Raw genomic sequence first — 27,927 nt, 5'->3', positions numbered from 1 at the left:
AGCTAATCTGCGACAGCTGCTGGCCCGCTAGCTACCTGGTCAAGTTTAGGGTTGGTCCATAACAAGGGAGCTATTGCAGAGTATGCATTTGTATTCATATTGACGTATGGATGTAATTCCACGATAAAATAATTGGACTTTATATTATTGGCCTTATGATAATGTACATTTGTCAGATGAGTGGTATGCTGCCTGTTTGCTGGTTCAAGTTGTTACAGTAACACCATTGATATAATTCGTTTAGCTTCGTCTTATTCTAAACATACTGGCAAAACGGGAAACCTAACCGATGTGTGTGTATACACATGACATCGCCACAGTTTGCACATCATACATGATGTGTGCGGGGCGGGGCGGCATCGCGGTGTGTTTATCCATATTTACTCGTTTGTTGCGTCGTATAGTGACTGCAACATTACATTTTGGTCATTTTGAGAAGTTGTACTCTTGCTCTGCCAATTTCTTTAATTGTTTTTATATTATAATGAACTGGCAATGCCATGTTGTAATTGTTCTCTTATTAGCAATGGAGATGCACTCTTATTTGAATGACCCTAATTCCCAATGTCAGAATAGTGAGTACATTTTTTAAAAACAAAACAAATGTTCTTATTTGTATTACGGAAAAAAATGAACGTTACCTGATAAAACAAACAAACAGCTACCACTTTCATGTTCACTGCTTATACGTGTTTTCCAATAAAATTTGGTTATAATATAATATAATATATCTTTATTGTCCACCAGACAAACACAAGAAGCAACAACATAAAAAGCAGACAGCAGTTAGTCAAACAACCACATAGACACGGTCATATTACACATTAAAACAGTTCAAGTTCAAGTCCATGTCTGTGGCTTAAATATTTTCACTCAATAACCAGCCAAAGTTAATACAGAATGGAAATTAATTTGCCAGCTCATTCTGACAGTAGTTATGTGTTAAGATGGTGGCTGTGGTAAAGTTCACATTCTTGTTTCTTTTCAAGTTTGCTTAAATCGATGCTTGCATGCCCAGATGTACATTGAAAGAGATATTGATCTCTAATAGAGAGACCTTTAAAATAAAATAAAATAAAAACCTGCATCCGTGAAGTAGCACTCCTCAGACTATGTACTGGCATATGTTCTCACTGTACATAACTTACTGTTTAGTAACTTCTTGACTAAATGTGAACATACATTTAATGTTTTTTGGGTTTGATATCAAACAACAAGTCGGGAGTATTCTGGGTATAATTAGTAGACTGCTATGGGTCTACGGGGGTTGAGACCTTATTCTTGGCTCCCTTTTGAGAGGACACCATATATTTAGACTAAAGGGAATTAATTTAGTGCTTCTCTGTAGACACAAGCAGCAACCAGCAAGGGTTCTTCTGTCTGGCAAATGGGACTCCTGGGACGTTGAAGGGTGATAATGATTTAATGTGTGAAGTAGCAGACTACATAGAGGGGACAGCGGTTTAGACCCGCAGATGTTGACTTCTCTGTGCCTGGGGACAATATTTACTGCAATCATCATTGTACTCTCTGTTAAAGGTAAAGAGTCGATAAGAGAAGAGAGCTGTTTCTGGACTGTATTATTGCTTGTTATCTGTAACATTTATTTATTTATTTCCTGTTAGTATAATTCCGAGAAATTCTTTTTTTTATGCTTGAATTCTGTTGAATGCAGGAAGGAAATTAATCTTGCAACACACGGGTAGCTGTAAAATGTGTTTTAGTGATTGCTGGCTCACTGGAGGTTCAGGTTTGTCATATGCTGTACAGTGAAATCCCCTCAGGCCCAATCAGTAGTCTCACACACCAGACAGTGTCAACTGGGATCAGGTATAGACTGTTTTCCCCTCCTCAGGAGGAAACCCACTGTTTATCTGGACACATGTCTCATTCATCTGGTGACTTTCTGAAAGTATTATAGTTTTCTCATCATTTTTTATCTTCATTGTTTACATTTTGTGTGTGTTTTATAGGCACTAATGCACTATGCTGGGAGCAGGAACTCCATGGAGCATGGTCTGCCTCTTCTGGAGGTCTACTGTCTGTCCATAAACTGCTTTGCTGCGGCCCGATCCCACCTCACTGCAGACTCCGACAGAGTGGCCCTTGTTTTGAAGAGACTAGCTTTGTGAGTTTTTTTTATATATATACACACGCACATACAGACTTAGTAATTTTAGTTGTAGAGCACTTTAATTGTTCACTATATGTATTTGAGGTTAAAAGGTCAGCTGCTTCAATTATGTATTAAGTCTTTAGTAGCCTGGCAACACAAGCCAGCAATTATTAGTTTGCCTTATGTAGTCTTAACCCTCTGAACCCTGAGCAGTTTCAGGGCGTTTCTTTGCTGCACTGTGGCCCCATTTCTCACTGCAGTATATACGTCCTGCTCCTCTATGGAAATGGTACAATCATTGCTAGAAGAAGGGAGAATTCAAGAATGGGCGCTCCATATGCTATATACATATTGAACTATTAACATTTTTACAATGATTTTTCCTCTCAGCTCTGTGTAAACGGCTCAGTATGCACCATTTATATACCTGACTGTATGAATGTACAGCTAGCTGGGTTGTCATTTGTCTTTTTCCATTTCTCAAATTTCCAGAACAGGGCGGCTGTTCTAGAAATGTCAGGTTTCTCCCAAACTAATCAAGTTTAGGAATGAATATTAATGTGTGTGTGTGTGTGTGTGTGTGTGTGTGTGTGTGTGTGTGTGTGTGTGTGTGTGTGTGTGTGTGTGTGTGTGTGTGTGTGTGTGTGTGTGTGTGTGATTTTCTTCTTCTTTTCTCACTTCCTCCATATAGGTCATGGAACAAGTTATTTTGGGTTAAACGTGATTCTTGTTGTACTAAAAGATACATTATATCCTACCAAATGACAGTCGTTTCAGAGGAGTATAATGAACATTTACTGACATGACTTTAATTAGGTCGGCTAGAGATTCATAATGTCTTTTGGTTAATTGCCAAGCCCACACACTACGGCTCCTATCACACTCCTTCCATCTGCAAAAGTCCTTATGTGAGGAGTGGATGTTGTTTCAGTGTTTTCAGCTGAATTCAAAGTCTTACATGAAGGGTCTTCTGATAGTTACCGTGTAATATTTAAATTTAACTACTGCAAATGTGATGCAACCTCAAAAACATGTCACCACTCTTCATTCCATTTTCAAAGGAGCCTTTTTGACATGTTTAATGTGTGAATATGTAAAGCTGACTGTTGTAAAACATTAATACAGAGCTAGAGAATGCTTTCTTGTGTCACCAACACTTCAGATAGTATCACAGACTGTAGTTGAGAGTAATATGTGCAGACTTCCTACTTGCAGTTTTCCTTTTGGTTGAGAATAGAAAGTGTCCAGAATGATCTTCATTATCAGAAATCATTGTAATCTTGTTTTTATTTCTTGCAGGAGCTGTTTTGAACTGTTGCTGTCAGTGCCTGAAAATGAAATCCCGTTTGAAGCCTGGGTTCAATTCCACCACTCTGTTCAGGTAGAGAACCTTATTTGAAAACATTGCTTGCTAACGGGTTGCAGACTAAAATCCTTGAGGAAAATACATTTGTGAAAAGAAAAAATGCGATTGTGTTTGTCGCTGCCTCAGCATGTGTTATCAAAAGCCTTCTGAGAGAGCCTGAGACAAAATGTCCAAAGCTGGTGTGTTTGCCTCCGTGTTGTTTCTGTTTGCCCCTTGTTGAGTCTAAGCCACCAGCGTGTCTAACCTCTAACTCATTGTTGGTTATATATGAAAAATGCTTGCTAAGCAAAACATATACTATCAAGAGTCATGGGAACCCATAACCGCACTGAGATGCAGTCTAATTAATATAGGTTTAAAACAAAAAGCAAGGGGTAGGTATTTTCTTCTTCCAGTTTAGTTGCTGTATCAAATAAAGCTGGATTATATATACATGCATAATACATACTGGATTAATCACAAGAGTTATGTTGTTTGATGTCATTTCAAATAAGAAAGTTACATTTGTCAGCTGAATTGACAACAAAGGAAAAGTAATTAAAGAAAACTGGGCAGCATGAGCTAAGCGGTAATCAAGTTTATTTCCAGACATGAACAGTGGTGTTCAAGGTCCTTCATTCTTTCGGGTAAATACATTGGGCCTACAAATTAGGGTATGCTCTGTAGTGAGTGTGAAGTAATGGTCCTTTTAGGTAGTTAATTTGTCCTTATCTCATGACATTATGTCATCACAACACTACTGTGGAGGAAAACAACAGCTGAATTTATTTGGTTTTTATTATTCTTGATCTAATTTTCAATAAGAAGATGAACAAATGGTTGTTTTGAAATTGTATGTATTGCAGATTGCCCATGATACCTTGTTGCAGTATGGAAGCACAGACCTCCAAGCTTTACTCCAGATCACAGGAGATGGAGGAGCATGGAGCAACCCTGTCCTTGCGTCTCTCCTCACCGGGCAGCCCACCAACACAGAAGAAGGTCAGGATCTAGTTAATTTATCTAGGTCATTTCATTTGGACACGACGGTGCTTATTGTCACGCTGGCCGTGTCATTGTAGTTTGCTAATTGGATGTTCTTTGTATTCTGTCGCTAGTTAACGCATACATCAGCTTGGAGGGCGAGGGCTTCATGGAGATGCGGGTGAAGCACCTGGAGAAGATGAGCGAAGTGGCCAAGGCAGTGGTGCTGGCCAAAGCTTGCACCGAATGCAGCTTCATCTCCAACCAAGCTACCTTTCGTCAAACTTATGTCTCCCTGCTTTGCCACCTGCTGCCCAATGAAGAGGCCATCATGGAGGTATTGCAGAACTTGGACTTTGTCAATATGGAGAAGAATATTTGCACCAGACTTTTGGTCATGCATGTTTTGAGTTGGCTGTAAAATCTACACGTTGCGATCAAGATTGCATAAAAACTAGTTATGTATGTAATTTAATGGTATGTAATAGTTAGTTATAAGTGATGGCTCAATAGTTGAAATGTCCAGATTCTGCTCAACTTGCTGTTGCTATAAGAAGAGTCTGGTTTTGGCAGGATGTGTTTATGGCTCACAGCAGGCAGTGGTCTCCCAGAGCTCTCAGTCTGAGTCCAGATGAAGCAAAATCTATTATCAGCAGCCAGTCGCACACACAGGAAGAGCGATTATCTCCCTCCTGACAATCTAAAATGAATACTATTAAAATGATCAATACAAATGTGGATATATTTGCAAGTCAAACATTTTTATAATAATAAAAATATTGAAAACCTCTATTTATAGCTAAGTGCACCGTCTCCAAAAATAGAGCCCCCAAATTCACATGCAAATTGAGCCGTCTGGCAGTCAGTTTGAAGACTCAGAAAACAGTTTGAAAAGACTTTAGAGGTCTTTTTAGCTTGAGACAGAGAATAGTCTTGGCTTTTCTGACAATGAGTTGTCAATGATATGTGCATATTATCATCATTATCATCATCATTATTATTATTATTATTATTATTATTATTATATTATTATTATTATTATTATTATTATTATTATTATTATTATTATTATTATTATTTGTTTTTAAGCCACAAATGCTTTGGTAGCAGGAGTCCTCCTTACACTCAGTCATCATAATGTTTGGTCCTGCCTTTGTAGTGCTGTCAAACTCTCCCACCTTTCACTGGTATGCAGTCAATTGAAAACCTTGTTTGTCCAGTTATTCCAGAGCTAAATTATTATTGACTGTAATATTCATAAGCTCCAGTGACTCTTTATCTCGTGTTTTATATACAGTACATATGTTGGAGAATTATTGGGCTGTTGTCATCTGTACTATATTTTGCCACATTTCCCTGACTCGGGTGTATGACTAATCAAAATGTCTAGACTTTTAAGATGTCTTGAAAAATGTTTTTCTAGTGGTAGTCAAACTAGGGACATTACAGTGACATGTGTGTCTGAAGGATTTACCTCACTGTGTGGAACTAATTGCAGTCATGTTAATGTAAGGTTTGATGAGGGCTTGCTGTGCGACTAAATACTTTGCCTAAAGTAGTGTAGCTGATAGCGTAAACATTTAATTTTGTAATGACATTGACAAAGAAACTATTTAATGACCATCACGTCATGATCTATACTTGATCCACTTAATAACATTGGCACAGGTACCGATGCGGCATATCATAATTGCTCACTGGTTGTAGAGTGAAATATTACACATTTGATTTCTATATTTCAAATGATGAAATAAATCAAATAATGTTTTTTAAAGTCTACGTTGTGTTTAATCCCTGAACAGATATCAAGACTTGACTGTAACGATGTACTGGAGATCACATGCAATTTGGAGACGGAGGGGGAGGAGAACACCGCCTTCATCTTGTGCACAACATTCCTGACGCAGCAGCTTCAGCAGCAGAGCCTGTACTGCTCCTGGTGAGTACTTCCTGTCTGGGTCCAACAGGTTTGATGGATTGCATGTATTGTACATTATGACTCCAGCCAAAAAAAAAAAAAGGGAAAGTTTCTGATCAGATAAGTTGTTTCTTTATAAGTGGTGTGTTCATCAGAGAATCAGTCAAGCGTGAGTACGTTTTTGAGAAAGGGACAATTAGAATATTACTTACCGGTCTTGTTCTTGTTTTTTTATCCAAAGGGACTTGACTCTGTTGTGGAGTAAGCTTCAGAGGAGGATCGACCCCTCACTGATGTCTCTCCTGGAACGATGCCTTCAGCTAGGTGCCATTGCCAAAACAGTCCTCCATTTGCTTTGCCTGGTCCGTGTCATTCAGACAGAGGTGAGTCCAACAGCCATGCTGTCCATTGTTATGCTGGATTTAAGTTGGTGCATTTGGTTGTATAAGACTCTTTTTCTTGGTGCTAAAGAGCCACACAAACTAAACTGAGGAGGTAAAAGCTTTCTTAGCAAAGCTCCACCACATCTGAAGAACCAGAGACTTTTACACATGAGGAAACAACTATAGAGTCTCGCATGTTTCATAATGGTGACACAACTAGGTGGGAAGGGAGACTGAAAACTTTCAAATAGACTCCCTACTTTTTAGACTAGTCAGGAGGCATTTTAATTGCAATGAAATTTTACCTGCAGAGTTTCAGAATGTGATGAATGTAAAACATTGTGATTCTTATAATAAAAAAAGGTGAAATAATGCTAATAATATATCACTCTATTTACAGACAAAGGAAATGGGGGTACCTGCCTCAGTTGAACTTTGTGTCAAAGCCCTTCAACTTCCAAAGCAAGATGACTCTGAAACGAGGATCTCTGTCTGCAAGACCTTGTCTTGCCTTCTTCCAGGGGACCTTGAAGTGTTGCGTGCCTGCCTACTCACAGAGTTCCTGCTTGGCCCTAGCCCGGAGGTCTTTGGGTCCCTTCAGGAGCTTTACTTACGCCCAGACCAAAAGTATGACCAGGAAAACGAGGTTATTCCCAACTCGCTACGCTGCGAGTTGCTGCTAGCTCTGAAAGCATACTGGCCTTTTGACCCCGAATTCTGGGACTGGAAAACTCTTAAGTCTCACTGCATCTCCCTTCTAGGGTTGAAGCCGGAGTCAGAGGGGGAAGAGGAGGAGGCGGAAGACAATCGAGAGAAGGGTAAACAACATGAGCCACAGGGAATCACAGTGAAAGTAGAATCTGAGCATCAAAAGATAAATGGAAGTGTTGATGGTCATGAGCTGCAGGACAACAAACAGTCTTCTAACTTACCAGAAATGCAAGGAGAATCGGAGACCAAGAGTCACAAGTTCTGCTGTAAGATTTGTAAGAGGTCGGTCACTGACACCCAAATCATTCATCACTCCAAAAGGCACGGAGAGGGCAACCGCCACCCCTGCCCAGTGTGCTTGGTAAAGTTTAAGAGCCGAAAGGAACTCGTTCCTCACCTGAAAGAACACGTGCAGAGTAAAACACATCTCAACATAGACAACATAAAGAAAGAGGACGGGCAGAAACGTGTGGATGAGGATGATGATATTGAACCAGGTGAGATCACCGTTGACCCTTCCTTAATGCAGTATTACAAATCCACACATGACCCAGACGTTCTGCAACACATCGTGCAACAAGCCAAAACTGTGAAAGAGAAGAATTTGGACGATGACGAGCAAGTAACATTCGAATACATCAATCAACACTTCAGTGTGCAGAACCGGGACGAGTATCCGTGTCCAGGAACTGGATGCACTCGGATTTTTAAACATTCTAAGTACTTGTATGTCCATTTAAAGTCGGAGCACAAAGGTGATGACAATGTGAAACATTTTCAGCAGATGAGAGACAAGCGGGAGAAGTGTGTTTTTTGCAGACGCCATTTAGTCTCTGCACACCATCACCGCAGACATCGCAGAGTTCACTATGGAGATCGGCCTTACATGTGTGCGGTTATAGGTTGTGGCGCTCAGTTTAGTACTTCCAATGAGCTTGTCACGCACAAACAGACCCATGGCTACCACCTCAACTACCAGTGTGAGCTCAAAGGCTGTTACATCACTTACTCCGACTTGGGACAAATCTATCACCATGAAGCACAGCATTTCAGAGATGCGGCATTTACCTGCTCTAGCGCTGAATGTAGTAAATACTATTTATCCAAAAAAGAATTTATAAAGCATTTATCCACTCACAACATCACCTTCTCTGAAGAAGACTTTGAGGCTCAGAGGAAGGCAAGGCGGAAACTTCTTAAGACGGTTACTACTGAAGCAACAACCCGCCTAAATAAGTCAGTTGATAGAGAGGAGACTGTGAATGGAGACGTCCTAAACTCTTCCTCAGTAAGTTGTGCCTCCTCTTTTCAAGCATCTGATGGCAAGGACCCCAAAGCAACAATGACCTTGGTGGCTGTGTGTTTTGATGGAAGTAAGTTCACCTGTGGCTTTGAGAAGTGTGGCATGACTTTCTCCAGAGCCAGAGATGTCCAGAGGCATCTTAAATGTGCTCACCCAGAACACCTTAAACTGGAGAACAAAGAACACAAACATGACAAAGAGCGGGGCTCAAAGTCCAAAGGGATAAAGACTGAAACTCAGCCAGAAGGTGAGGGAAAAAAGGAGCTCTCAACTTCATTTCAACCTGTGAAGGCTGACAAAGAAAGAAAAGAAGCCACTCACCCCCAAAACAATGAAACCGACTCTTCAAGCCTTCAAACAAAAACTGATGCTCTGAGTGAAATTCTTATTGGGCTCAGTAAACTCGACCTGAATTCTTCATTGCCTCAGACTGTGCCAACCGAGCCCCCTCAGTCCAACCAAGAGTCCAATGCATCACAAATATCTCTTCATCAGGCAATCATGGCAAAGCCTCCTGTTGTGTTGCTTCAAAAAAGGCCCCCACAACTGCCTGAGGAAAAGGTAAAAGTCAAGACTGAACAAGCATCCGCAGATGATGAAGGTGGGGTTGAATCATTAGCCAGTGCTAAGCCATATATCTGTGAGATGAAAGGTTGTGACTTTAGGACTGCTCAGAGTTACAGCTTACTGCGACACTATAACTCCAAACATAACCACACTGTTGAACAGGCCAAAAGGTTGATGACCTCCTTTATGCCTTACGTGTGCGAGCTGTGTTCCAAGAGTCACAGAGAAAAACGTGTGTTGAGGACCCACTATATTCAGATTCATAAACTGAGTGCCACTTTGGTGAACAAGATGAGCTATAAACGGCACGAGGGAAACAAAGACTCAAAACATGCAACTCTGCACCTGAAGACCCATGGTCTAAAGGTATGGAAGAAAGACATGCCCAAGTTGCAACGCCAACAGGAGAAAAAAAACTCAACCGTGGTAAGCAAAAGTAAACAGAACATTGACAATCATTCTCCATCTGAAGAGGATGAAGCAAAGCGCAAAGACGAAGACAATAAGCAGAAGGGAGAAAGTGAGGATAGTTCAAAACGGGTCAGAACTACAAGACGTTTGGTAGCCAAAACTAATCTCTGCTATATATTAGATAAATTCAGTAAACCTTTTCATTGTGTAGCGAAGAATTGTGATGCAGCATTTTCCACCCAGGGAGGCCTCGTGCGCCACCTACAGTTGATACATCATTACAATCGCTCGCAGCTCTTGTTGGAAAATGATTTTGATGCACATCACAGACCAGAAGCCCGAAAAGAACCTGCCAAAAAAAGGCCTCTCCCGAACTCTGATGAACCTCAGCCTCAATACAAGTGTCACTTTGCCAAGTGTAGTGCTTCCTACCACCTTAAAAGCAGCCTAGTGCGTCACACTCGTGATGTCCACACACAACCACCAGAGCAAAAAAGGTGCACGTTTGAAGGCTGTACAAAAGTGTTCAGCCATGATGATGCACTTAAAAAACATACGCTTTATAGTCACTGTGAGTACTACGATTCACTAGTGGTACGTCTGCAGAGCACTCACAAAAAGTCAATTACTGGATGCCAAAAGAAGCTCATTGTCGCACCACAGAGTCCTCAGAAAGAAGAATCTGGTTCGACCACCACACAGGAGGAGGGATCAAATCCCGAGCCTGAACTGACTTCCCAGTCAGAGGAAATGAAAGAGGAGGCTGCTGTGGAGAACAAAGTGTCAGGAGAAAAAGAGAGAGCAAAAAGTTTTAGCCGTTACGTCTTCAGATCTCACGAAGAAGCACTACAGTTGTGCCAAGGCCGCTGTATGCTCAAAACCTACCCTTGCATGATTCAGGATTGTGACTCTGTCGTCACGTACGTGAACAGCTTGCACCGTCACTATCTGAGGGTTCACCGCATGGGCCGGGAAGAGTTTGCTAAAAATGAAGATACGCTGGTTTATAGTGCTGAGCAGCTGGAGGAACTGATTCAGAGGAAGTCGGCCAGGCCAACAGCTGCAGAAGCATGTTCCCCTAATGGGGTTCGCAAAATGGAGTATCAGGCTGAGCCAGAAGACACAGGGGGACAGACTGCACCCATGAGCTTACACCCCATCAAGGCAGATGCACAGGAGGAGGATAATCCCGACCCACTGGGATTCCCAGAGGAGGAGGAAGAGGAGGAGCCTCCACCTGTTGAGAGAAATGGCGTCCTTGTTGGTGCAGATGAGGTGCTTTACGGTGAGCCGGGCACCGGTGGGCACACCGAAGACTCTGCTGCAGCAACACAGAACAGCCAGAAACAGGAAGAGAGATTAAGCTTGGATAAAATCAAACCTCTTCTTCGTCCCCTCACTGTTGACCTCTCGCCACCGTGCTCACTGCGCTTTACAGCTGAGGAGGGCCTCCAAGACGTGCCAGGCATCAAGGATGGTAGTAAAATGTTGAACGGGTCAGCTCTGTTGTCCGCTCCTCCTGTTCGCCAGCCACTAAAACGGAAAAATGAATTGTCTGACCCGCCTTCAAACTTGAAAGACACTCAGCCTCGTAGCCCTTCCCCACGCCCTTTTGAAATTGCCACCTATAAGCCTATAGGCTTTGAGTCTTCATTCCTGAGGTTCATACAACAGAAAAACCCGAAAGACAAAAATGTGTTGCCGGTGAAACGTCGAGACTCTTTCAGGCGCAGCTGTTCGGTTAAGGAAAATAACCAGCTGGGAATCTCTCACACTCGCAGCAGACGCACTCATTCCCCACTGCTGAAGCCCCACGCTATGACTGGAGACTTCACATCAGTCCAAAATTTGAAGTCCATCTTGGACAAAGCCCTGGCGGGGTGTGGGGACCTGGCTATTAAGCAGCTTCAGTACCTCAGACCTGTGGTGATGCTGGGGAGACCAGTGTGCAGCACCACCCTGCCTGACCTCTTCCCATCAGACACCAACAACAGCAAATTGCTTCTTGGAAGTTAGTTTACCTGAGCACCTTTTTAACATAGCTATGGCAAATTACTTTGTATTTTCACAAGCTGTATCAGTATTTTTCTTTCTCCCTAAATTATAGAATGGTTTTGTTGTTATTTAATTTGCCAAATCTAAATAATAATGTAAATGAAATTAGCATTAAGATTAAATAAAGTGTAAACAGTGCACATCAGATCCAAGTGGTTCGTTTTGAAATCATTCAGATAATACCTAAAGGTAACTTGTGATCATAAGTTTGTGTGTGTGTGTGTATATACTGTAGTTCTCCAAGATCAATGTACAGTTTCAGATTGTTAGAAAGGGTCAGTAGCGAATTGCAAGGCCTTCTCAGTTGTGTGAAAATGTGACTGAAAGAAAAACATTTCCTTACTACAAAGTCTTTGAGGAATATGTTTGCTTATTTTTCACCTCAGTTTATATTCAGTGTTGGGATGCAGTGGACAGATGTTGGCAGACATGTATGTAACTCTTTCTAAAATAAATAAATGTGGAAATGAATATAAAGCCCATTTACTTTCTGAATTGTTTAAGTGACTCTTTTTATATATTCAAAGTCACAGAGAAAGGGCATTTTAGGAGCTGTTTGCAAAGTTGAAAATACAACTAGTTCATTTAAAATAATCTGTGTTGTGTTGTATGTAATTCCACTGCTTGGGAAATGGTATTTAAGCGTTTTGTACACAATGTACTATTATCGAAAATGTAGTGTATATAAAAAGGTTTCTTTGTTTCTTTATGACTTTGAAAACATCTTTTCAAGTAACGATCATTGCTATTAGTTATTAGCTATTAGTTAAGTATTCCTTTGTTATATTTTATTGTCTGAAATTGCAGATTTTATCCAAAAAGGAAGCATTTTAATCTTGAGGTTCATTTAGAAGAAAATGCTGGATTACCAACCGGGCAAAGCCTTGTGTCCTCCACCCCATAAACTGTGTAGCAATTAGTTTGTGCCAATGTGATTAACTGTAGCTTTGTTTGGGATTATGTGCAATTTAAAGAACATCTACTGACATGGTAGAGACCTTCAGGAAGGTCGCTGTTTGAAAAAGTAGGTTTTAATATGTTCATTATTTCCCTTTATACGACTGCACATTCTTTAACAAATGTGTTAAATTAAACTACCACACAAAACCTGGAAAATTGCAGTATAGGAATACTGTACACATTGCACAGAGAGTGGGGAACCAGCAGCTACATATTTTGTAATCTGGCTCCATTACAGTTCATTTAGCTGACGCCTTTATCCAAATGGATTTACAATAAGTGCAAAATTGCTAAGACTAGTTAGATCATAGTGCTAGAGGTGTTCACATCATCCGCAGTGTTTCTCCAGAGTAAATACAAATATATTCAAATGTCCTTTCGATTTAGATCGTACACTGGGTAATCTTTAGCACATAGTCACTGTGTACATGTTTGACACACAATTAGGTGTGGCACAATTTCTCCAGAACAGTCAGGCCTCTACTGCCCCCTACATGTTCAAAAAGTATTTTGAATAGTGATTGATCTCTAGGAGTGGAAAAAGCATTCACTGCCCTTCAAAATGTAATGTATTTGTTTTTTCTAAGGAAGCTGAGAACTTCAAAAGTTACTCCAATACTTACTCTACTTCTGCATTTGTTCTCATCAAAACGCCAACCATATGTAGCTGTCATAATAATAGAAAGACATAGCGACTAAACACTGCTCTTGTTTAATTTTTTCAACCAGACTATTTAATGTTCGACTATTTAGCGATAGATAACGTCTTCGAAACTTCTGAGTAAATTTAATGGTACAAAGAAACAATATCATTTTAAAATATTAAACATTTAAGAGTTCACCGGACAGTTTGACAGCTTTATTACTTTGTATATCATGTCTCCTCTTTTTTAAATTAAACAAACTAATATTATACAGGTTCAGTATACAGGGGATCATACTAGACAACATTATTATAAAGCATACAGACATGAATTGATGGTTTCATGTTAGTCGAAATAGAAAGTAGTCTCACACTTTACTCAACATCGTTAATTGTTAAATACGCATTAACGAAGAATGCCATCATTACCAAATGTATTTAAAAATATTTGTCTTTTTTTTCTTGAGTTTTCGAAGAAGCAAAGTTCGTATTAAGACGTGTGGTTTACTTCAATGAGTTTGTCACAACTACAATAAATCAGCTGCGGAACCAAAGTCATAGTAGTCTTTGTTTCCACGGGTAGAATTTGTTGCCACACGTCACCTCTCGCATGAATGGAATGATATTAGATGTAAAAGCCTTGATTTAGGAATGGAAACTGGATGCAGAAATTTCCAAGTTAACATTTTTAGTCGGTATCTGTCGATTTAACGTGGGGACGGTGTTCCCATTATTGAACTTCACAGGGTTGTCTGTTTGTTTGTGTGTAGAGTGGAAGCTAAGTAGCTGCTAGCCTAAAACTACCAGTCAGGCTAGGTAACGTTAACATTAGCGTTAGCCTGCGAGCTAGTCAGCCCTGCTCCAACAACATAGACCAAAAACAGAGCAAAGATGGTTGAAAGTATATTTGACCTCCCGGTGGAGAAACAGATATTTTATGCTGTTTTGGGATTTTCATGGACGGTGTATTTATGGGAGGCATACCTTTCTTACAGACAGGTAAGTTAATCATTTGTCAGACTCAAAGTTCCTGCTTTGTAGCTAAATGTGTTTTTCGAGGGAAAACAACCCGCAATCAAATTGAAGAAGAAAACGTTAGGAAACTGAACCCGTGGTTGTTTTATTTTCTTGCAAACTTAACAGTAATACAAGTTTATTTAACAGTTTTGTACACTTCTGGCATGACAGCATTATATCACGATTATGTTTACTCAATAACCTGCACATGTGTACACATGTTGAAATGGTCAGTAGTGTTTCCTCTTTACAAAGTTCTTCCAAGAATATGATTGATTATATTTCACCTCAGTTTATATTAAATCAGTGTTGAGATGCAGTTGACAGATGTTTGCAGACATGTATGTTTCTGAAACGAGTATAAAGAGTTTATCTTTTATTTGGTAAAACGAAATTAAATGGCATCGATCAAGGAACATAATGTTGCCTTAATCAAAAAGTGTAAATGAGTGAATTAACAATGTAGTTTTATTTGACAGCATGAACAAAGGGGACAGTTTGAAGTCAAAATAATTATTTTATATTCTTTTTTTTTCATTTTTGTTAAGTTAGGTGTATTTCCAAAGTTGTGACCTGATAAGTATAATTATTTTAGAGATAAATAAACCCTTAAATCAATTAACATATCAAAGAAACTCTGTAACTCAAAACACATGATTGTATGTGTTGGTAAATTAGAATTAAGATCTAGATCTTGGAAAAGGATACACAAATAAATTAGACATGTGCTTTGTGGAGCATAAATCTGGACAAAACAAACCAAGAAAGAAAAACAATCTGATATATATCATTGGTGCTGAACTCTCTCCCCTTCACAGAGGAGTATATACAGATCAACAACACATGTGCCACAGGAACTCGGGAAGATCATGGATTCTGAAACATTCGAGAAGTCACGTCTTTATCAGCTGGATAAAAGCAACTTCAGCTTTTGGTCTGGACTCTACTCTGAGACTGAAGGGACGGTAAGACAACCAGAAAATGAAAAGCCTTAGATTGCTTGACAAAAATGTTGTATTTTCACAATCTGTCTAGTTACTAAGGATGTGTTGAAATAAGTGGGCTGCGAGTGTCAAAAGGTCTGTGCTATACTTGTGTCAATTCAAATGGGAGCGATTACTCAGATTGGTATTATAAAAGGGTTATTGTTTATGTTACCATAAATATTCAGTTTAATATAATAAGTGTTATATTTATGTTTTAGCCACATGTTTAATTTGTTATTTAAATGACTTATGTTATGTCCACAACCTTTTAGTTGATCCTGCTCCTGGGTGGAATCCCATTTCTATGGGATGTCGCTGGTTCTGTGACGATTCGCATAGGATTTGGTTCAGATTACGAGATCACCCAGTCGCTCGTGTTTCTGACGCTTGCCACCCTGTTCAGTGCCTTTACTGGACTTCCCTGGAGTGTGTACAACACATTTGTGATTGAGGAGAAGCATGGCTTTAACCAGCAGGTACACTCGCTGAGCAGCACTCACACTATCAATGCTACAGGACTTTTGTTTAAGCTTGTCATTATTATAATCTTTTGTAACTGATCTGAATTCAAGCAGACCACAGAAGCTTTCTCTGTGAACAAGTAAACTACAAACTATTTAGAGCCACATCTGAAGTCTAGTGTGATTAATACTAGTACTAGTTTAAGACCCAGGCAACTGTTAGTCACGCACACACATGTTTTTCTATTATTTTTCTGTTTTTATACTAATGTCTTGTCTTTCTCTCAGACATTGGGGTTCTTCCTTAAGGACGCTGTGAAGAAGTTTATTGTGACCCAATGTATCCTGCTCCCTGTCACCTCGCTGCTCCTCTACATCATCAAGATTGGTGGAGACTACTTTTTCATCTATGCCTGGCTCTTCACCCTGGCGGTTTCTCTGGTAAGTGCTGCATTCTCCTCGTGTTCACCTGTTAAACAACGAGTGAACATGTAGAAAAGACATGTTCATAAAGGAATGTGTACTTTGTTTGGTTATTTGGGAGTAGCTCAAAAGTAATACAGCGTCACATACCAGGACTGCCACCATTGTACCCCTGAGCAAGGTACTTAACCCTGAGTTGCTCCCGGGGGACTGTCCCTGTAGTTAGTTGACTGTAAGTCGCTCTGGATAAGAGCGTCTGCTGAATGACCTGTAATACTGTAATAATACTCTGTAGTTACACTTTGGCTGGTTGTTTGTTACTAACAGTTCTTTACAATGCATCGCCTCTTCTCCTGTTCTCTCAGGTACTTGTAACGATATACGCTGACTACATTGCTCCTCTGTTTGACAAGTTCACTCCTTTGCCAGAAGGAGAGCTGAAGACAGACATTGAGGATATGGCCAAGAGTATAAGCTTCCCCCTCACCAAGGTTTATGTAGTTGAAGGTAAACTCTTTAAGATATTTGTATTATCTCTACAGGTTGGTTGTAGATGCACTACTCTTAAATTGTCATATTTCCAGGTTCTAAGCGTTCATCACACAGCAATGCGTACTTCTATGGGTTCTTCAAGAACAAACGCATTGTGCTGTTTGACACTCTGCTGGAAGACTACTCGCCTCTCAACAAGTCTGGAGAGCCACAGCCCGAGCAGCCAGAGAGAGAGGATGCATCCAGCGATGCCAAGCCCAAGGTTAAAAAGCCATTAACTTTATTCAGAAGAAAGTTCTTATTGCACTCAAACAAACCAGGGTTCTTTTAAAAGCTTTGAAAAGGTTTTTTGTGGCACTTTGATCTTTAGGGATTATCAGTTTTCCTCGACAGTACTCCATGATTTTGTAAAACGGCAGCTTAATTATCAACAACATGCATCCTCTCTTTGGACTTCAAGAATCATCATATCATTTCTTGACTTGACATCATTTTAAGTAATAATAATAATAAGCTTTATTTGTATAGCACCTTTCATACAAGAATTGCAGCCCAAAGTGCTTCACAGCAAAAACATAACAATTAGTACAAGATTAGACAGAATAAGAGCATTTACAGTACAATAATCACAGTGTTGATGTAAATGACTCTGAAGTACCATTATAAAAATAGCCGAATTAAAATAGTATAAAGTAGCAGATAAAATTGCAGAATTAAAATAATATAATATAGCAGAATTACAATTGCCTTTAATAGCGTTGAACATATTTCCCCCCACATTTCACACATTTTAAATTATCCTTGATAAGTCCTTATATTTAAAGTATCAGAACCTAGAAATGCAATAGGTATGAAATACAATGTATAATTAGAATTAACACCTCAAAGACCGGAACAACGAGCCCAAGAGAACATCTTTTGTTAACTCAGCGACTTAAAGCTTAAGTGTCAACAGTTAATGTTCAAACTGGCTGCTGTAGGGATTCCTGTGACCTGACTGTCATAAGATTGCTTTTGTGTTGTCTTTCTGTGTAATTCAACAGTGTTGTTTTCTCACAAACACTCTTATAGAACAAGAAACAAGGATGCAACAACCAAGAGATCCTTGCAGTCCTGGGTCACGAGCTTGGCCACTGGAAGCTTGGCCACACTGTCAAGAACATCGTCATCAGTCAGGTGATGAATTGTCTCTCGATGTCTGCACCACAACAAAGCGACAACTTGGCCTTATTACACGCGATCAAATGTTCAGACGTCAGTTGATATGCAAATAACATCTGTCGATTCTGTTCTTTCTGCAGATGAATTCCTTCTTGTGCTTCTCCCTGTTTGCTGTTATGATTGGACGTAAGGAGCTGTTTGTAGCTTTTGGCTTCAATGACAGCCAACCTACATTAATAGGCTTGATGATTATCTTCCAGTTCATCTTCTCCCCGTACAATGAGGTGAGTGTGGGTTGGCAACTATTGTTTCCATTCGTTTTTAAGCTGTTGATATATTTTCATTATTTCACTACTGATGTCCTCACATATTCAGATGTTTATATATTTTGTCTTTGCAGCTCTTGTCCTTCTGTCTGACGGTCCTGAGTCGCAGGTTTGAGTTCCAGGCAGATGCTTTTGCACGCGCCATGGGCAAAGCCTCCGAGCTCTACTCTGCCCTCATTAAGCTCAACAAGGACAACCTGGGCTTCCCTGTGGCTGACTGGTTGTTCTCCATGTGGCACTATTCCCACCCTCCCCTCCTGGAGCGCCTCAGAGCACTGGGCAGCATCAAGCAGGACTGATGGGGATGGAAGGGGGAGGTGTGTCCGCTGCCTCCTCCAAAAGGCCTCCGCAGACCTCTGCTGGCCCTGTGATGCACCCAGGTCTTTTTCTACCTACCCCCCCACCCATCTTGTTTTAGTCATTTCTCTACTTGCCATACTTTCAATTTTGTTCCCTTTTGAAACTTTGTTTTAAACAAAACCAAAACATATCAGCACAAGCCAGCCTAAAGAAATGTTTTGCCTGAACTGAACTCTCCGCTCTTTCTCTAGAGACACCTAATATGCACTTGCTGAGAGCAATACATCTGGGCAATGTGTGTTTAGCAAAAGCTATCTGTCTGAGCAACATTCACATTTTGCAGATTGACCTGAAGCTTTAGTTCTTGAAAGTATTTTATTTCTGTACAATTTGATTATTACTTTGACTTTTTAGAATAAAAAAAAAAAGAACTACATTTCATTTAAACCTGAAATTTTACTTACAGAATTAAGTGTTTCTGTTGTGATGCGTACTTAACATCCGACAGTTAGTCTAAAGTATATTTTTAAGCTTATAAAGTGGTTGATCCTACAAGTATACTGAGTTTTATTTATTATGGATGTAAAAAAATAAAATAAAAAAATAAAAGGCATGATGGACAACTTCATACGCACTTATGACGATGCTTTTTGCAGACACAGGCCGGATTTGATTTGTCTCAAGCGCAACTGTTGCTTCTTTAGAAATAATTCCAGGCAAACTCAAGAGTAAAAACGTTAATCTAGTCATCAACTCAAATTCTCAGTTTTGCAAGAGAAACTATGTAGATACTTTGTCTCAGTGAAAAAATGTGGGGTCCTGTTTTGTTCATATAATAAACACATTATGAACAGAGCGGCAACAAATTATCATTTGAATTTAGGTTAGACTTTTCATTTTTTACATAAACTGGGGGGATCTTGTTTTATTTTTTCTAAAGCACTTGCTTGCTGAAGAGGTTCCAACCATACCTGTACATATGTAACTTTAATGAGTAGAGTAATGGCGTATGATGTGAATTGTGAAAAGTGTTGAATGTGGTTTGAAATTTTAAGTTGATGCAGTGTTTCCTAGTTTCTTCTCTTGGTTTTGGGCCGGAGTGAGTCCAGACTTGCCTGGCAAGCAAAGTATTTATAGGGGACTTGAGGAATGGCGTCTGCAAGGTTCTTTTCACCACATGAGCCAGTGTTTGGTTTGTTCAGCGAAGGGACTGTGTACTTTCTTTGCTGCATTGAATAAAATACTTAAAAGCATTTGATATGGTTGATGGTTTTATTTGTTAGATACATTTATTTAAATATAAAGTAAGCTTGTGTTTCTATGAATGTCAGAACATGGCTACATCCCTTATTTAGGTCCTACAAAGACAACTTTCAGTAGTGCGCCAAGATATGCTTTAGTTTAATGCCAACAATAATACTGATGGCATACAGTTTTATTTAATGGATAACTCATGCCACTTGTGTGTGTGTGTGTATGTGCAATGTTGAAAGGGTTTCCTTAAGACTCTTTTACAACAAAGGACTAACATTATATTTCATGAATTCATTGTAGCTTTCAAATGGTAAACTTTTATAGCAAAAGTACATAACGAAATACAAAAAGCTGAAGAAATAAAAGTAGAAACACTTAGTTAAAATAATTTTAAAAATAAATAGTTCATGACCAAAAGAAGAAGCGGTCAGGGCTATCATTGACGGATAAATCAAAGGAGCACAATTACGGACATACATAACAGATGATTTAATAGTTTTGACGTGACGTCAGCAGCTACGAATGTGCGTTTTCACGCTATTCACTTTTGAGACCATACCATTATGAAACAGGGACACAGTGTTTTTCCTTACGCTATATTTAATTACTCGTTACCTGCACTAAACACTTATTTGATAGCGTACTGTATGTTAATATATGAATTGTTATTTCCATCAGTATCCCATTACACCAACGTGATGCTGGTGTCGTCCCCCCTGTCTGGCTGATAATGGAACCTTCCTGTGGCGTATTTTAAGGACAAGGGCACGTTCTGCTCTAGATACTGTCAGTGTTGTTTTCATGTGTGAAACAACCATGGCGAGGTTTTTGAGGCCTAGCATCAGGAGTTTTGTCACCTCACAGCTCAGAATGTCATCCGACCAGGTAAAATACGTCCTTTAAAAACACCACTTGATTGATGTGTGTGAATTATTTGAAATGAATTAGCCTAATAATGTTTGCTAATTGAAAGCCTTTCTGACAACTGTTGGTGGCATGTAGGTCAGGGGTTTTGTAGTGTTGTGCAAATTCATGGACAGATTTACAACAATTACCTTATTTACTAAGGATTCATTTGAATCCTATCATGTTTTGTCAAAAAGCAAACTGTAGTTTCCTGTTAAACCACTTTATTTAGAAAATTACTGACTCTGTGGTTTTGGTTGCAATGTTCTTACAGTTTCCTGTATGTTCCAAAGAACATTGCCTTCATTATCACCTTGCAAACAAAGAAACCTGTTCCACTCCTTTTTGTGAAATAAGCTGACCTTCAGAATGGGGTCATTTTAATAAAGTGACTGACTACCTTCATAGCACATAGACAAGTCTTGACAACAACAAAAGTAAGAAATTAACTGTGACATTTGAAGCTGCTGTCAGCCTTTGCAAGGCTCTTATTTGTCTCTAAATGTATATACTAAACATTTCCCTACCCTGCCTCAGCTGGGTGAGCTGGGTAAAGGTGCAGGAAAAGGTGGTGGTGGGGGAGGTTCCATCAGAGAGGCAGGTGGATCCATGGGGAAGAAGCAGGCCGCTGAGGAGGAGATGTACTTCAAGTATGCATTTCTTTCTTTTACAGCAACCAAATGTGGACTGAGAGTGTTAGCTTTATCAATCATGGACCCCAACCTTCATAAGTTTCTTTTTATTATGATGTTCTGCCACTGTCCTAATTTCTCTCTGTTTGTGTCTCTTCGTCCTTTCTCTGTTTCCGCTTTACCCGTTCGCTCCTCTGTTGTCCCCCACCACCTTGTCTGTCTATCTGCATATAAGGCGTAAGGAGCAGGAGCAGCTTGCTGCATTGAAGCAGCATCACCAGGAAGAAATTGACCACCACAAAAAGGAGATTGAACGTATGCAACGTGAGATTGACCGCCACAAGGGAAAGATCAGGAAGCTGAAGCACGACGACTGAGTGAAACCTTCCAAAAAATTTGTTTTCAGTTTTTTCAACAATCCAGCCAGACACCTTTTACTATTTACTCAGATTGCTGCATGCACTGTGTCACCGGGCCTGTCCTGAATGTGTGGGTGATTGTTCTGTAGATGCATGAGAGAATAATGGCATGATGTGACACAAATTGTACAACTTTTTCAAAAAACCTAAATATCTGTAATGCCTTGCATGGCAACATCAATTTATTTTCTTGTGTGATGTATAAATAAATGTGTAATGTAAATGGCATTGGTAGTAGCTCTATCTTTTAGTGCTTTAACAATTAGTTAATCAGCAAAACATCCAAATTCAAGTCGCTCTTTAAGGCCCTCATGATTTCAGTTGATATTTTTGTTTTAGTAATGCATATCCCCAAACAAATGTTGAGTAAATTAAATAACTCCAAACCAACTGACTAATGAATATGAGCCCCTCAAGCCAGTGAGGGCCCTGGGTATTTGCTTAAATGATCCATTTGGTAATCCAGCCTTGAAGGACATAGATTATTATGCACTGGATTTCCAAACTAAATTAAACCAGACAAAATTACAACTCCAGTGTGCATTATCTCTAAATACATGAGCCACTGTAGGCATGACACGGTACACAATAACCTAGCATTCCCTAAATTCAACATGAACCCTTTCCAAGTAAAAATGTCAAGTGATATAAAAGCAGCATAGAGCAGGATGGTGCATTTAATTTGACATGTTACCAGATCATTTAATGTGGTCTGTTACTGAGTAGGCCTACAAATGACATGACATTTTGTCAATTGTTATGTAATCCTTCGGATTACCAAAACAATTATAATTACTTTGGTATTACTTCAAAATCAAACATTGAAAAGTATCTACTTTATAGGCTTCCTAAAAAAATGGAAGCAGCCACAAAAATTTGAGTTTCACAAATATAATTTTTTCTCTTTAAATCACAAAACATTGTTAATGCAAATGAAATGCATTTTGCATAATCAGCATTTACAGTTGGTAAAATCAAATGACCCTTACAAAAAAATACCTTACTGGCACAAACTAAACACAGGTGTACTGTGTGTGTATTCTACAACATGTGCTACGCTGTTTTTCTTTGTGTAAAGATTTGTTGCTGCTGTTTTTGTAATCAAAGGCCACATGGAGGACTTTGCCCTTGCAACACAAATGGAGCAAATCCTTGACAATTTTACTATAATCTAATTGCAAAAAAAAATCTGAATGTATTCTGGGCTGACTGTAGTTGCTTGCTATCTGATTACGTAATCCCGATTACATGTAATCCGTTACTACCCAGCCCTGTCTCTCAATACATGACATGGTACACAGGAACATAGTTTTTCCTCAATAAATCATGTGCATGTGAAGTCACGCTTACGTCCCAACCCGTAAATCAGCCATGTTGGATGATATACACAACCAAGACAGCACCCGTTCGTGTGGGAGTAATTTTCTTTGTATTTAAACGTCTAAGATTGAAAGAAAATGCCAATCGTGTGCGCAGTGTATAATTGTGGTCATAACGCTACTTGTGACCCAGAGAAATGGTTCTTTAGATTTCTTACAATCATCAAAAACAACGATCCACAAAAGAGGGATGAATTGCTGTCTATCGAACGCCGAACTCGTGAGAATTAGCACAGAAGAAAAAGCACAATTCACCCGAGTGTGTGGCGTCCACTTTATATCTGGTAAGAGCTTGTGCTAAAGCTATGTTTTCAATGTTTACGTTAAACATTTGTGCTTATGATATAGCTGAACACTGTAAGACCTTACTTCTCCATATCGCTGACTGGTAAATAAGGCACTTTCTTTACATGTGATGGCAGCCATTTGCTCTTTTCTTCTGTGCATGTTTTTGTTTGGCTTATTCTTGAGCCTACTTCACTTGCGAAAAGCAAAGCACCAATGTGAGAACATGCTTCGCTTAATCCAGCCATACAATCACAGTGTGCAAGGATAACATCGCCGCTCTCCTCACTCACAAACCACGGCGTGAGCGGTGTATCTCGAGCTCTTTGATAGTGATTTACACGGGCATGGACGAGCACCCTGTCATCTTTCACTGGTTTGGTAAGAAGACTACCAACCCAGCCAGAAACAAATAAATTATAAGCATCTAAACTCTTGTATGCCTTCATTTGTGCATTGGTTGCCCACAACGTTTGTAGCACAAGGCAGTTCACAATATCCGGATATTCAATCGGCGGTAATGAATCTAAATCCTCAATATAATCCGACGGCTTTAGCGTGTACGGGTCACGGCCGCAAATTTGGACTTTTTCCTCTGAATCTTGCCTTTGCAGAGGACTCCAGAGAGTCACAATACTTTGAAGAAGTCAGAGTTGTATTGCTGTTGTTGTTCGCTTTAGACGCCATTGTTGATTTGTATATCATCCAACATGGCGTCGCACGCATAGGTCACACAGTTTTGTCACATGTTTGCACACTATCTATTCAACATAAAAGTCAAAATCATTGAATAACTAGCATTTTACAGCAGGATGGTGCATTTAGTTTGACATATACTGAGTAGCCTAAACAGGAAACTGTGCTTTTAGTAAACGTCCAGGTTTAACTAACAATTTTGACAAAATAACAGAAAGTTGAAAATAGAAATTCTCAATTGGCAAACAAGAACGAATACGTTTATTAGATATAAACACATCGAGTATAACGTTTATTAACAATGAACTTCTCCCTCCATACAACCTTGGCGATGCAACGTTTGGGTACACGCTTCCCTTCCCACGAAGAAGAAATATAACATCGTCACTTCCGCCTGCCCCTGCCTTTTAGGACGAGCAACCCCGTGTGTCTTTCTTTTAGCACATCATGGCGGACCGGTTCAATAAGGTAAGCAACTGCAGCGGAATCATAATCATTTTCTTACCTATTTAGTGGATGTAAAATCCGATATTTCATAGTTAATCTGCAGGCAATGACTACAGGACATCTTGGCGTTCACTTTGTTTTGTTTGGGGTTACTATTAATACTTGATTTTAGAGAATGTTTGAGACGGATAGCCGTAGCTCAGTAGACATGCCTTCATCATGGCAGCTTCCTAACGATTCAACGCCGTTAGCTTGCTAGCTTCAACTTATGTCATGGTTATGTGTAAGTCTGGGTAACGGCGCAAATGTAGTAATTGTAATAGATACACACACTTTACTGTTAAAATCAGTGTGTTATGCTTTTTATGCTCACCCACCCTTAATCAAAAATATATTTAACGTGTTTTACGCTAATGCTAAGCTAACGTTAAGTTCTCGTCGGTGAGCTCCATGTGGCCTTCATTACAAAGATCAAAATTCTCAATAAACGTGTCTAATTGGCAATGGTTGTCTTAAATGTGCCATAGTGCGATGTTTGGCTTAGGGTTGTGTGCTATTTAATAGCGTAGGAGTTAATATAGTTGATATAAAACATGAGCCGCAGTCAGGCTTTGACTCAAATTTGAAGTGCCTGTCAGATTTAACGTTAGTTATCATCCAAGTTGATAAAGTTAATTCAGATTGTAGCTAATATGTGATGGTGTTTTCCTTTTCTGCAGGTTCTGCTACTTGATGGCAGGGGCCATCTACTCGGTCGGCTTGCTGCCCTTGTGGCGAAACAGGTTCTGCTGGGTAAGTTTTTTTCTTTTATTTATATAGAATTATAAATAAAACTTTATGTGAATGCTGGAGAACTTTCTGCTATAGTATGTCCAGTGGGCATTCGAAAATAATGAGCAGCATATTGAGTAATAAAGAAATATTCAGATATGCCTTCCCAGAGGGGAAATTTAGCAGTATTACCTCAATCTGTCAATGATGATGACTTTACAGCTTTGCTTGAGTTTAACGACCATGAGAAAACTCACATGCACTACCATCTGAGACTGGATGTAGGTGATAGTTAACGCAACAGGATTTTATGCATCAAAACGCTGAAACCTTTTGTATTCTTCTTTTAGGACACAAAGTGGTGGTGGTGAGATGTGAAGGCATCAACATCTCCGGCAACTTCTACCGCAACAAGCGTAAGTAGGGTACATGTCAGTTCACTTAACTTTTCATTGTGCCAAAAAAAAGAAGCCTGTCAGTGATGATTTACTCCATTTTATATTCGAGTTTCAATAACCATGAGATATCTTACATGCACTACCATCTGAGACATCGGCGTTACATACTGAAGTAATGGCTGCCACGGCTTGATTCCTTGAAATAATTCAAATTATGTCTTATGTGCCCTCTACAGTGAAGTATCTGGCTTTCCTGCGTAAAAGGATGAACACCAACCCCTCTCGTGGACCTTTCCACTTCAGAGCTCCCAGCAGGATCTTCTGGAGGACTGTCAGGGGTGAGAATGTAATAAGTCTGGACATGGAAGCCTCACCACAACAAAAAAAATTCAATAATTACATATTTGTACACTGAGAATGTAGATAAAAATATCACAGCATTTACTATCAAATGGACTCAATGCACTAAAACTAAATTTGCTGAGCTCAATTCAAAGAGTAAACATGCTCTTTAGTGTGAGCTGCATGTGCAAGTATTGGATTTAACTTTGACTAACATTAATGGCTATAAACAGTGAATCTTAAGAACCAGTGTTGTATTAAAATAATGTTGGTGTACTGTAAGTTCTCATAAAACGTGATCTTTGCAATAGGTTGACACAGCACAAGTTGTCCTAACTCGACAGTGATGAACTCTATACCGAAACTGATCATTTATTGATGAGATAAACTTTCGGATCTGATTGCTGAGTTGAGTTGATATAAATTTGTGCTAGGACGAACAAATGTTAACAGCTGCAATGGTTGCTATTTGAAAGTATATTGAACTTGGTGGTATTATCTGCTTACAGGCATGCTGCCCCACAAAACCAAGAGAGGACAGGCTGCTCTGGAGAGGCTGAAGGTGTTCGACGGTATCCCCCCGCCCTATGACAAGGTGATGAATCTCAATGAACTATGGAAACTTTATATCCTCCTGGACCGTACATGTTTGACTCTGTCTGTGATGTGACATTAACATACCTTGTTTGAGTAGTAACTCTGAAAATAAATAATGTCTGAGACATGCAAACCTACCAATGTATAGATGTACTGTTTTCGTCTTTATCTGACTTTGGCTTTGGTTCCACAGAGGAAGCGCATGGTTGTTCCAGCTGCTCTGAAGATTGTCCGCCTGAAGCCCACTCGCAAGGTAAGCCATGATTATTTGTTAAATATTTAAAACATGTTAAGATGGACAAGCTCCATAAAAATGCTTCAATTTACCTGCCACAACAGTTCTTACTTGACAGTGATGACAAAACATACCGAAACTGATCATTTATTGATGAGATAAACTTTCGGATCTGATTACTGAGTTGAGTCTCGGACAAAGTTGTGCCTTTTTTTCCCACTATAAAGCAAGGTGCCAATTTCTCTTTGTTTTAGTGGGGAAATTACCATGTCCTAGGCTGATGAAAAATATCTGATGTGGTAATTTACACTTGACAGTGAAATGTACTGACTTTGACTTTTCTTTCTCAGTTCGCTCTTCTTGGGCGTCTGGCACATGAGGTCGGCTGGAAGTACCAGGCTATCACTGCCACTCTGGAGGAGAAGAGAAAAGAGAAGGCTAAGCTTCGCTACGGAACGAAAAAGACAGAGATCAAGTTAACCAAGGTCGCCGAAAAGAACGTTGAGAGCAAGATTGCAAAATACACGGCTGTTCTTAAACAATATGGAGTCCTTGTCTGAGCTGGTTTTCTGGCCAATAAAGATAAATAAATGTTTATAGAAAGTGTATTGACTTTTTCATTCCTTGTGGTGGGATAATGGCACTTAAAATAAAGTTCATTAACTACAGTGATGTGCATGCTAATGGTAATGTTGAAAATAAATCAGATGCTGCAGAACGGTGTAGGGACCATTATAAGCAGCTGCTTATAAGCTAGACCTGGGTGTAGTTCTAGGTTGTTTTTTTTGTAAACATTTGAGATATTCTAAAATGTATAACTCTTGTGTTTGACTTTGTCATGCAATTAATATGTACAGCATTTATGACATGTCAAATACAAACATGGAGTTATGAATAAATTGTCAGTAATGTACAGACCGTGCAGCACTGGTCAATGTGTAATTGGATAAACTGCATACTGGCTCCATAAAAGTACAAACTGCTGAATATGTTTTATTCCTGCT

The 27,927-nt window shown here is 39.5% G+C and overlaps 3 protein-coding genes and 4 non-coding genes across 7 annotated transcripts; all 7 read left to right on the top strand.

Annotated features, from left to right (window-relative positions):
• Positions 1 to 13,957: 13,957 nt before the first annotated feature.
• zmpste24 (zinc metallopeptidase, STE24 homolog) lies at positions 13,958 to 19,815 on the top strand. Its single transcript, XM_029461369.1, has 9 exons — positions 13,958 to 14,395; positions 15,232 to 15,378; positions 15,672 to 15,875; positions 16,149 to 16,301; positions 16,649 to 16,790; positions 16,868 to 17,037; positions 17,847 to 17,951; positions 18,077 to 18,220; positions 18,337 to 19,815. The coding sequence occupies exons 1-9, from the start codon at positions 14,288 to 14,290 to the stop codon at positions 18,559 to 18,561; spliced, it is 1,398 nt and encodes a 465-aa protein (XP_029317229.1). The 5' UTR covers positions 13,958 to 14,287; the 3' UTR covers positions 18,562 to 19,815.
• A 730-nt stretch (positions 19,816 to 20,545) lies between these two features.
• Positions 20,546 to 22,001, top strand: atp5if1b (ATP synthase inhibitory factor subunit 1b). Its single transcript, XM_029460736.1, has 3 exons — positions 20,546 to 20,701; positions 21,260 to 21,372; positions 21,590 to 22,001. Exons 1-3 carry the CDS (start codon positions 20,618 to 20,620, stop codon positions 21,729 to 21,731), a joined length of 339 nt encoding a protein of 112 aa, XP_029316596.1. The 5' UTR covers positions 20,546 to 20,617; the 3' UTR covers positions 21,732 to 22,001.
• Positions 22,002 to 24,514: 2,513 nt separating this feature from the next.
• Positions 24,515 to 27,529, top strand: rpl13a (ribosomal protein L13a). The gene is made up of 7 exons (XM_029461312.1): positions 24,515 to 24,601; positions 25,300 to 25,372; positions 25,702 to 25,767; positions 25,986 to 26,087; positions 26,601 to 26,686; positions 26,882 to 26,941; positions 27,274 to 27,529. Exons 1-7 carry the CDS (start codon positions 24,581 to 24,583, stop codon positions 27,481 to 27,483), a joined length of 618 nt encoding a protein of 205 aa, XP_029317172.1. The 5' UTR covers positions 24,515 to 24,580; the 3' UTR covers positions 27,484 to 27,529.
• LOC115027966 (small nucleolar RNA Z195/SNORD33/SNORD32 family) lies at positions 25,549 to 25,630 on the top strand. Its single transcript, XR_003834462.1, has one exon. It is a non-coding gene; the product is annotated as a small nucleolar RNA Z195/SNORD33/SNORD32 family (small nucleolar RNA).
• On the top strand, positions 25,823 to 25,905 carry LOC115027967 (small nucleolar RNA Z195/SNORD33/SNORD32 family). Its single transcript, XR_003834463.1, has one exon. It is a non-coding gene; the product is annotated as a small nucleolar RNA Z195/SNORD33/SNORD32 family (small nucleolar RNA).
• On the top strand, positions 26,430 to 26,502 carry LOC115027968 (small nucleolar RNA SNORD50). Its single transcript, XR_003834464.1, has one exon. It is a non-coding gene; the product is annotated as a small nucleolar RNA SNORD50 (small nucleolar RNA).
• Positions 27,036 to 27,109, top strand: LOC115027969 (small nucleolar RNA SNORD50). Its single transcript, XR_003834465.1, has one exon. It is a non-coding gene; the product is annotated as a small nucleolar RNA SNORD50 (small nucleolar RNA).
• Positions 27,530 to 27,927: the final 398 nt, after the last annotated feature.

The sequence above is a fragment of the Cottoperca gobio genome, chromosome 22 (genome assembly GCF_900634415.1).
Source record: "Cottoperca gobio chromosome 22, fCotGob3.1, whole genome shotgun sequence".
Lineage (NCBI taxonomy): Eukaryota > Metazoa > Chordata > Actinopteri > Perciformes > Bovichtidae > Cottoperca > Cottoperca gobio.
This window is presented reverse-complemented; position numbering and strand designations above follow the sequence as displayed.

Bases quoted from the DNA above. Each gene is read 5' to 3' on its own strand.
- rpl13a (XM_029461312.1), top strand. From the start codon at position 24,581: ATGGCGGACCGGTTCAATAAG. The intron at 25,768-25,985 runs GTAAGTAGGGTA...TGCCCTCTACAG, and splicing joins CAACTTCTACCGCAACAAGC to TGAAGTATCTGGCTTTCCTG. The intron at 26,088-26,600 runs GTGAGAATGTAA...ATCTGCTTACAG, and splicing joins CTTCTGGAGGACTGTCAGGG to GCATGCTGCCCCACAAAACC.
- zmpste24 (XM_029461369.1), top strand. From the start codon at position 14,288: ATGGTTGAAAGTATATTTGACCTCCCGGTGGAGAAACAGATATTTTAT. The intron at 17,038-17,846 runs GTTAAAAAGCCA...ACACTCTTATAG, and splicing joins CCAGCGATGCCAAGCCCAAG to AACAAGAAACAAGGATGCAA. The intron at 18,221-18,336 runs GTGAGTGTGGGT...TTGTCTTTGCAG, and splicing joins TCTTCTCCCCGTACAATGAG to CTCTTGTCCTTCTGTCTGAC.
- atp5if1b (XM_029460736.1), top strand. From the start codon at position 20,618: ATGTGTGAAACAACCATGGCGAGGTTTTTGAGGCCTAGCATCAGGAGT. The intron at 20,702-21,259 runs GTAAAATACGTC...ACCCTGCCTCAG, and splicing joins TCAGAATGTCATCCGACCAG to CTGGGTGAGCTGGGTAAAGG. The intron at 21,373-21,589 runs GTATGCATTTCT...TCTGCATATAAG, and splicing joins GAGGAGGAGATGTACTTCAA to GCGTAAGGAGCAGGAGCAGC.